This window comes from Catharus ustulatus, chromosome 17 (genome assembly GCF_009819885.2).
Source record: "Catharus ustulatus isolate bCatUst1 chromosome 17, bCatUst1.pri.v2, whole genome shotgun sequence".
In the NCBI taxonomy this organism is placed as follows: Eukaryota; Metazoa; Chordata; class Aves; order Passeriformes; family Turdidae; genus Catharus; species Catharus ustulatus.
In genome coordinates, this window is record NC_046237.1 from 8,983,000 (window position 1) to 8,993,368 (window position 10,369).

Consider the following 10,369-nt stretch of genomic DNA (forward strand, 5'->3'; position numbering starts at 1 on the left):
TAATATGAGATTAAAATCTAAAAACCCAAAGAAATGGGAAATAATGTACAAGCTAAGAGCTAACTATTGTAACCCCAAACCTGCAATTACCTGTGACACAGCTGAGGATAAAAGGGCAATTCCTATTCACAGAAAAGATGCTCGTGCTGCACAACTCTGTAAAGAAGCTCCTTCTGCCATGGTGGGACAGAATAAAGTCCCCAGTTCAGCAGCAGTGCCCAGGGAAAAGTTCAACCCCACAGGAGTGAATTAGAGTGAACACCTCTGTAGGCAGTGAACAGGAACAGATTTTGTATGCCTGAAAGATTTCCCAAAGCATGGCCTCAGTGGTCTGCAGATGTTTCAGACCCAGCAATTTCTACTGAATCTAAAGTTATAAGCAGTAATAAAATCACACAGGCACTTGGATTCTCTGACAAAGCACATTCATGACAAATACATTTCCTGCTTTTCCCCTGCTGCTGATCCCCAAATGTGCCCAAAGGACATTTCACTATCGTTGTCTTTCATTCTCCTTTTAACTCCTTTCCTCTGGAGGATTAAACAGAGAGAAAACAGCCTGCACTGAACAGCTCCCAGTGGAAGCAGGAACAGCAGCTCTGCCATAAATAATGAGGATGAAGAATTGCTCTGTCACTACACAGGTGTCCATCACTGCAGCAGTACCTGTGTGCTGCTGGCCAGCCTCTACCTGCAGAGAGATTATTCCCATTTCCATGGCACTTTGGTGCTGAAGAGCTTCAATAAGCAAAATGTCAACCTCCACCCACTCCTCAGGAGCTCACAGTATTTTTTATTCCTTTTTGCTCCCTCTGCACAATGATCTACTTTCAGCCCTTTTCCTCTTTACCCCTCTCTGCTGTCCCAGACAGCAGCAAGGAGTGACCATCTCCCAGAGACATTCCTGTTATCAGGAGTCCCTGGGCTGTCAGGTTCTGCATCAGTGAACACATCACCTCCAGTTCCCCCTTTCTGCTGAGAAAGGAAGGAGACGGAATCTTGCTAAAAACCTCTTAACAAACTGCACAGATCAATGACTTCTAAATCATTCCTTTAAAAATAACAGCATCCTTCCCCCTACTTGCATTGCCTCCCTTCTCAGCTCTTTCCTGCCAGCACCTCGTCTCTCCTGTGACCTAAATCCTTTTTAGCTCCAGGAGAGTTATCCAAATAAAGCTACTTTGCAGTCAGAAGAGTGGAACCAGGTTTGAGGGTGCTGTGTAATGCTGCAGGCAGTTCTTGACACAGAATCAAGTATCCTGCATAGTTAAGTGCTGTTTTGCACACGCTCTTTACATCACAAGGTCATGTCACTCCACCACCAGCCTCCTGAACACTCTTCTATTTTTGCTTACCAGAAGCAATTTCTTTCCATTCCATGCCCTTGGATCCAAGCACGACACAACAGCAATAGTTTTTCTTTTCTTCTTGGTGCAAGAAAAAAACAAACAAACAAAATCTCTGGAAACAACAAAGAAAAATCTCCAGTAAGCAAAATAAACCCAAAAAACATCAGTACAATTTTTTCTCCTCACTTCCAAACTTTGGCAATCAAGAGGAAAAAAATACACATATTCTTAAAAACTTCGAACCTCTATCACTCCCATTCTTCCAAAAACTGGATCAGGTCAGGCTATGACAGAGCTGAAGTGACAGAGCTGTGGTCTAGAGTGACACTGCACCAAGCCCACAGCAGATCTGGGCTCGCTCTCATCACCTGCAAACCCTGCAGAGGACAGGGTGCCATTCCCAACAACACAATCCTGTCAGGTGTGGAACAACAATTCACACATTTGGATAAGGCCAACAGGATCTGTGGGCTGAGCATCATCCTCATTTTCCACCACTTTTGCATGGCTTTCTCCATCCCAGCGGGCTGTTAGGCACAGCCTATTCAGCTGGATTTTCCTCGGGATGAGTCACGGCGCTCAGCCTGTCACAGAGATGGTCACACCAGTGGAATCTCTCAGCACAGTCCCCATGGGATGGGATGGGAGCTCTGCAGGCAGGGCAGGCACAGGGAAGGCATTTCAGAGCTGACATTTACACTGAGGATACGCCTCACTCCCTCAACCGTGACCGAGGGAACACACAGCCTGGACCTGCGAAACCAACCCGGGCTGGACATGGGAAAAGGCTGCAGAGATGTGAGAAAAAAAGTAATTGTTTGCATTTATTCCTATTGCACATTTTCCTTTGCTCAGCCTTCACCACTGGGGAGATGCTCAGTTCTGCCACAGATCTCCTGCCCTGCACACGTTGTCAGGAAGAGCACAACAGGGAAAGGGCATTTTTCCAAGTGCTGCTTTCCTGTGATATCCAACCCTCCTGAGAGGCTGGTACAGCTCTTCCCCTACTGCTTATTTTCTGTGTCATCTTTCAGTCAAAGCTTTACAGGAGTTATTTGGCTTGTTACAAACACATGACATTGTGTTTTGTTTTGAGATGGATAGGGGGTAGTTTAAAAACAACTAACCTTTCAGACTAAATGTTACAATTACATGATTGCCTGAGAGTTCATGGACTGCATTCAATCTTGATAGCCATTTCCATGTCAGCTTTTTCAGCTTTTAAACTTTATGCTCTCATTCTGTACTTCATTGAAGCACTAAGGTACTCTTCCCATATCCAAATTAATTATTTCCTGCTAAGCCCCTGGGTGAAAGTACCCTCCACTGAAGTGAGCACAGTCCCCAAGAGGACAAAGGTAACTCCTAACGCATCGAGCTCTGCTGTCACATCACCCTTTTTCCTTCCCTGGGCTCAAGCACATCAGGTGCAGTACAGCTTCAACGAATAAACTATGTGCTTTTCCCCAGGTTTTCCACCAGTACAGTGGCAGAGCAGCTCTGTTTAACACAGTTAAACAGCAGTTCAGAGTCACAACAGCCTTTTGTGTCTATCAATTACTTTCATCTTAAGCTTTGCAAAATACCTCAAAGAAGGGAAGGCATAACACTGACAGAGCACACATCCAGCAGAGGTGAAGAGCATTTATTACTAATCTGTGCTCCAGGAGGAGAGATGAAGCTATGAAAAGAAATAATCCCAGGAAACAGGTTTCTGAGCAAAAGGAGATAACACAAGGTGATCAAAGAGCTGGAAAAGGCCGATTGCAGAGAAGCTGCAGGGAGCTACTTTAAGTGTCCCAGTTTGAGGGACATTAAGCTACAGAGGAAAAATCAGATACTATTTCATGAAGTGACCATAGACTTGTGTTCACAACTAAAGACTGATTTCCCAAAATATTTAACATACCACAGCAGTTTCTTCCATTAAAGTGCACCCCAGAGCACAAACGGGTATTTCTCTTTGTCACCAATTGCCACACACTACAACAGAAAACAGGATTCTTTTTTTTTGCAGCCACCCACAACCCAAGTTTCAGCACACACAAATAAATTGGGAAACCAGGAATATCATTTAGCACCAGTGAAGCATTCACAGATCACGTTTGCTTTGAACAAACTCTGAGGAAGAATCAAACCCTGGGTTCAGAATGTGTTTAAAGTCTGAACTGCTCCCATGGCTCTTATGAAAGACCTCAACTTTCCTGTTTGCCTGATCTTGCCTCCAGTGACGCAAACATTTGAAAGAGTCCCAGGTGAGTGAAGAGTGAAATGAATCCTAAGGCAGTTTCTCTTCCCACTGTGCTCTACCTGTTCCCAGCAGAGGAAAATGTTTAAGGCACCAAGAGCTGACTTGGTGACACAGTCAGGTCAAATGCTGCCAGCTCTTTCTTCTGTGAAAGAACTGTGAAACAGAGCCCACAAAACAGGCCAAGCACAGGCAATGAAAGATTAGCACACAGATGTTGAAATATGTTAGTAAGATGCTGGAGACAAAAATTCCCTGGGTAATTCTACAGACAGAAAGACAGCTCTGTGAGAACAACAGGAATACTTTAATGAAGAAAAAGCAAAAAAATGCCCACCTCAACACTTGAAATAAACCAGTAATACCTGTTGACAGCTGATTGTGCCTCTGGCACAGGATACCAAATCCAGCTGCTCCCAGCACTGTTTCTCTTTGGCTGCAAATCTGTTATGGAAAGGCTGTGACTTTTATTTTAATGATAAAATTTGGGAGAGAAAAGGAAGTCAGGTAAGAGCCATAGTCAATATGTGAACAAGCATTTTGCAACCTTAGTTTCCAGCCGAAGTACAAGGAAGCAGATTCCTACTCTGGAGTAGAGTCAAAAAGCACAAATAAAGGTCTGGAGCACAGGGGAACCTGCTGAGCCAAGAGCTGGCCCATGGTGTCTGGGCACTGAGAAAGGCCCCAAGATTTCCCAACTCCCAAGCAGTATCACAGCCCATGGGAGTTCTCCTGTGCATTTCAGTGGATTAGGCTTTCCCTCTGCTACAATAAACCAATGTCCATGCCCACAAAATGAACTGCTTGGTGCAACAAGCACACATTGGGAAACTTGCTTTAGTCAGCCACGGGGTTTATTTTGTTTCTTTTTAAACCCCTGCACTCCTGAGAACCCGTGCTCTATTAACCCCTTCAAAGAGTGCAGAACTTCCAGTGCCAGTCTGACCAGATACCTCAGTGGTCACACAAACTCTGGGGGGCTGGGGCATCCAAGGAACCTCTCAGATACCTCAGTGGTCACACAAACTCTGGAGGGCTGGGGCATCCAAGGAAGTGAAGAGCATCTTTAGAAACATCAGGAACAGATTCTCAAAGACAAACACTGATTAAGTTTTCAAATGTTTTTTTTCATTGTTTAAATAAGAGAATAACCATATCCTACATTATTTCCATTAAAAAAATAATCTGCATGACACGGGTTAAAGTGGACAGAAATATCCACGGTGATTGCACAAAACATTTGTGAAAATGAACATCGTTTCAGCAAGTCAGTTGGTTTAAGTAAACAGCATTTCCTGTTCCAAGGGCAGTCTATACAGCAAAGTTACATAAAGATAACCTAAAATAGGAACTTAATGAAATTAATCATAAAACCTTCTGGGTATATAATCCTTTCTCATGGTGAAAGTGGCTTGCGGTCTAGCTTAGCTCTATTTGGAGTAGGCTTAAATTACATCAAAAGAGTGTCTGCAAATAAATTTGCATTGTTTAAACAAATTTATTTAAACCCAATATGAGTTAATCAGTGCAATTTTCAAAGAGTCAGCTTAAAAGGCAATTTAATACAAAACCAAGAGGAGCCTGACAGAAAATACATAACCCCCTGGACAGCTTCTTTCTGAGACGTGATTTGTTCTTTCTAAGGACACACAACTCCCACTTGCCACCAAATTCAGTGGGAATTCCAGTGAATTTAGCTCTCCTCAAAGGCTGACCTGGCCCCTGGTTGAGCTGGCAGAACGTGCCAAGATTATCTGATGGAGCATCACAGCCTGGACCCAGAAAAAGTCACTGTGAATCTGTGACCCCACTGTGGGGTCAGTGGAGGGGGCCCACAGCCTTGCCCACAGCCTTTCCTGGCTGTCCTGTCATCACTGTCAAACACACTTCATGCAGATGCATCATGAATGAGCCTTCATGAAACAATAAAAAGCTTTTTGAGATAAAATCTATGCTAAACATCTGATAGGAGCAGCAAACCCACCTCACCCCTGTTCATTATCTAATAGTAGTGTTTTATTCAGGAGTGGGTTTACAGCCACATCAAAAGTGGCCACAGCTTTATGTGCAATCAAAATTAAATAGCTTATTGGTATTGCAAGAATAAATATTGCTTCAAGCACACTCTGCTTTGCAGCTCCCAGGATAAACAATGCATTTCACTCATTACCAAGCAGACTATTTGGGAAATAGCAGGATAAGCTAGCTTGTTGAACACCAGAATTCCACTGTTGTTCTAGAAGAACAAACCCAAGGAATTAGTTGTTGCAAAGTGTGCAGTGGATTACAGTTTTTAAATATTAAAACCCCAATCCTCATACTAGACTTTTTAGCAAAACAGAAATGAGCTTGAGTTTTTTAGTGTTAAGAATAAAATTATGAAATATTATTACATCTACTTCACCTAAAGAGAAAGTTAAGGCTTGTCTTTTCAAGAGTTTCCTTTTTAGAGGCAGGCTTGAATTTAGAGTCACAGTCTGCTTAAGACACTGCATTTCAGATTTACTCTCTGTTGCACAAGGTGCAGGCAGCTATGAGGCATTTCTGGCAAGTTAGTGTTTTTAACACTAGAGAACATGAGATGTTCCAGTTTCACAACAGAACTGCTTTCACAAGGTTTTGTATTTTTGCAATGCTTAGCAGCACTGTGATTATTAGAGCTTTCCCATAAGGCAATCAAATAGGAACATTAGAAAAGGCATGAGGTTTGGATCACCCACAGTATCTTGACATAATTCAAAAAGGAAGAATTAACTGAGATAAATCATACCCCTAAAGATCAAAGGCCTCTTTTAGCCTTCAGCCTGCTTCTCCATTTATTAGTAAGAGAAACAGATGCAGCTTCTGATTTCTTTGCTGGTCATCCCAGTTGTCAGCTCCTAAACAAGAGCAGACCTCTTCCAACACTGATTTTTTTCTTCTCCCAGGGAAGAAGCTCATTACCACCTGTCAGCCAATGGCTAGTACAGATTTGGTTTCCTCCAACCCATCACCTTGTTCCTCACAGTGGAAATACAGTAACCATTCCTACACTCAACTACTCCAGTACTGAAAGCAAAATCTAAAACATTTCAAACCTTATTTTATCTGCTATAGCTGTATTTCTTTGAACTCAAAGGTATTTTTGGAAGAGGTAGTCCAGGAGAAAAGGGCTTTAAATACCAAACCCTGTATGTCCCATACCAAGCTGACAGACCTATCAGCACACCGAGAAGCTTTTGGCTGAAGTCATGGAAATACAGGGCAGTAGAGAGGAACATGAACACCCAGATCACGGTGAGGAAACACAGGGAGACAAGCAGGACGTTGATCAGCACACGCAGCTTGGAGCTGCGCTCTATGGACAGCGCCTCCAGCACAGCCACCTCCTCCAGGATCATCATGGCACAGTAGGAGAGCAGGAAGCAGTGCCCTGAGATGTCGAAACCGTTCCAGACGCCGCTGTCCTGGTGGCACTCCTGCTTGGAGGCGTAGAGCCGTGGGGGCTGGCCGGGTTTGCCCTGGAGGGAGCACTCCCCAGTGAGGTTCTCCACGTAGAGGAAGAGCCCAGTGCACAGGTACCACACGGCCGTGCCCACCAGCAGCGCGCCCAGGCGCCGCAGCACCAGCAGCGCGCTCTTGGTGCGGCCGTACAGGAACTTGCTCCGGGCCAGCTCGTACGTGGTGAGGGTGATGAAGGGCAGCAGCAGCCACAGAGTCCAAGCCCAGGCCATCTTCACGAAGTATCTGCCAGAGGAAAGGCAAAAAGACATGAGCGCATGTGAAACGCCACAGCAGTGAGGCAAGCGCTGGAGTATCAGTGCTCAGAACCATCTAAATTAGAGATTTGTGCCCTCCCCTCAAAATACAGCTTAGCTACAATCTTAACCCTCTCCCCAGTATTTCCCTCAAGCCCAAAACCTGAATGCTTCTTCAGCCAGGTACTTGCTCCCAAGGCAGTGTTACCTTGGACCCAGAGCCCTCATTCACTGCAGCAGACTTGCAGTTCAGTTTTGCAACCACTTTTACCCTACAAACCAGCTCAGCTCTGCCCTACTCAAAATGCAGCTGCAAAGAATGTATTTTTAGCTTGCAACCCTGACCACAGTAACCCCTTCTCTGACTCTTCCACCATCTCAATTATCCTTGCTTACAAAGCCTTTCACAAGTTCAACCTCTTAAGACAGCCATAAGGGCTGGCTCTTTCCCCTCATCAGCCTGTGAAGCTTTTCCTCTCTCATGTCCTTCTAAATAAATGAAGCAGCACCATGTGTCTGTTGCTTTGTTGTCCTTTCAATTATGAGAGCCTTTTTTCAGCATGCACAAATCCTTCCATCTCTAAATTCAGTCTCTGCCCTGAAAACTTTTGCTGCGATGATCATAAAATTTTGAAACCCTGATGATGTGTTGGTATCTTGTTTAACAGAAGACAGTATTGTGTAACTCCTTCTCTTTTAAAATCTTAAAATGGAGCATATGTAAGTGAATTTATTAATGAGTTAAGGAGGCCACAGTTCAGGATCTTGCTTCTCCCATCAGCTCCTTCCAATGGAGCTTCCTATCAGCTGGTGGGAGAGGGGAATTGTGCAGCCCCTTTGTTACCCAGAGTCCAGCTTGAAAACAGAGACAGCTGAATTCTGCCCTGTGGCTGAGCTATGGACACACACACAGTCATCATTTAATCCTCACCTGAGCATCAAAGGCAAAGCCAAACCAGTCTAGAGTTCTGCATCTTCCTTATGACCCTAACAAACCTGTCAGGGCCTTGCCCAGGATTTTGAGGAGCACCTCCTTCACTCTTTAATTTTACAAGAGACGTGATGCCTGTGTGGCAACTACAGCTGCTACCATGGAACAGTAACTGAAAATAAACCCCCCATTTTGTTTAAAAGCAAAAAAGGCTACCAAGGTCACTGCTGACTAACCAGGAGGCAAGTAATTTGCACACAAAAAATATTTGCTTCAGGAACTGTCAGTACAGATCACCTTCCTCTATTTAAAAGGCAGAACTGAACTATGCCTTTAGTGTAAGATCAATTTCTCTCTGTTTCCCATCAGTGCTCTTTCAATCACACTAAAAGCAGTTCCTCTCACATGTCACGAAATGACAAACTTGATCAGTAAAGTCCAGAGTTCCCCAAGTCACAGAGGAAAACAGCAATTTCAGTTTTACTTGTCAGATCTGTAGAGGAACAGCACACAAGCTGTGGCCCAGCTCATTGCTGCTTCCTTCGAAATGCTCAAACTTTTCACAGAATGACTAAGGCAGTGAGATCACTGCCCACGTGCTAGAAAAGCACGGGAGCCGCTCTGTTTTTAGCAAAGATGCTAAAAGACCGATTTCCTTCAGCTAGGTTTTACATCTGCTCAGTAACTATCACAGCATCACAGAATATGCTGAGCTGGACAGATCCACGAGGATCACAGAGCTCAACTCCTGGCCCTGCACAGGACAGCCCAGGAGTGTCACCATGTGCCTGAGAGCACTGTCAAAATGCTGTCAAAAATGTCAAAATGCTGCCAAAATGTCAAAATGCAGATCTCTGCCAGCCTCGGTGCTGTGACCACTGCCCTGGGGACCTGTTCAGTGCCCAGCTGCCTTTTGCCCTTTGCTAATACCCAGCCTGACCCTCCCTGACACAGCTTCAGGCCACGGCCTCGGCTCCTGCCAGCGGCTGCTGAAATCAGACAAACTCAAATCACTTCACTCAAACACGAGGAATCATCTGCGAGCTTAAGAAGGAAAAAAAACAAAACAAAACGAAACAAACTCTTCTTTTTTTTCCCCGCTTCCAATAAAGACTGAGCGACAAACTCTCGACATTTTGAAACATGTGAGTCACGAACAGGAAACCTCATCACTGGAAGCGGCAGCCCCCGGCCCAGCGCGGCACACACGGGGCCAGAACCGGGCCCGGCCCCGCTGCCCCCGGCCCGCCCAGCCCAGCCCGGTCCGTCCCGCCCAGCCCGGCCGCGGCCCCGCGCCGCTGCTCACACGTTGAGCGGGTTGCGCTTGTTCTGCAGCGGCGTGTCGGGCACCAGCTCGCTGTCCTTGAGCGCGGAGCCCAGCACGGCGATGGCGAGCAGCAGCACGGGCAGGCGGCGGCGCACCCGCCCTCGGGCCAGCGCGGCCCGCAGCCAGCGCCCGCAGCGCTCCAGCCGCTCCATGGCCGCCGCCACAGCCCCGGCCCGGCACGGCACGGCCCGGCACGGCACGGCACGGCACGGCACGGCACGGCCCGGCCCCACTGCGCGGCCCCGCCCGCGCCACCGCCCGCGGGAGCGCGCCCCCGCGCGGGCACCGCCAGCACCGCCCCTGCGGCGCGGCCCCGCGCCCCCTGCTGGGCGCCCGCGGGAGCGCGCCCGGAGAGCGGCGTGCGAGAGGAGCCGCCCGCGGGGATCCATCCACGGGGATCCATCCACGGGGATCTACTGACAGGGATCTATTGACAGGGATCCATCCATGGGGATCCATCCACGGGGATCTACTGACAGGGATCTACTGACAGGGATCTATTGACAGGGATCCATCCACGGGGATCTATTGGCAGGGATCCATCCATGGGGATCTGTTGACAGGGATCCATCCACGGGGATCTATTGACAGGGATTAATCCACAGGGATCTATGGACAGGGATCCATCCGCAGGGAGAGGGATCTATTGACAGGGATTCATCCACAGGGATCCATCCTCAGCGATACATTCACAGGGATCCATCCACAGAGATCGTTCCACAGTGATCCATTCATAGGGATCCTTCCACAGGGAGCCATCCACAGGGGTCTGCAAGG

At 46.8% G+C, this 10,369-nt stretch overlaps 1 protein-coding gene across 1 annotated transcript; it reads right to left on the minus strand.

Annotated features, from left to right (window-relative positions):
* Positions 1-4,703: 4,703 nt before the first annotated feature.
* FITM2 (fat storage inducing transmembrane protein 2) lies at positions 4,704-9,745 on the minus strand. The gene is made up of 2 exons (XM_033075251.1): positions 9,572-9,745; positions 4,704-7,323 (listed from the first exon to the last, which is right to left on the minus strand). The coding sequence occupies exons 1-2, from the start codon at positions 9,742-9,744 to the stop codon at positions 6,681-6,683; spliced, it is 816 nt and encodes a 271-aa protein (XP_032931142.1). The 5' UTR covers position 9,745; the 3' UTR covers positions 4,704-6,680.
* Positions 9,746-10,369: the final 624 nt, after the last annotated feature.

What these genes read in the sequence shown, in the direction of transcription:
- FITM2 (XM_033075251.1), bottom strand. Translation starts at nt 9,744, where the DNA reads ATGGAGCGGCTGGAGCGCTGCGGGCGCTGGCTGCGGGCCGCGCTGGCC. An exon ending in AAGCGCAACCCGCTCAACGT is followed by an intron (nt 7,324 to 9,571) that starts GTGAGCAGCGGC and finishes TTCCTCTGGCAG; the next exon opens with ATACTTCGTGAAGATGGCCT.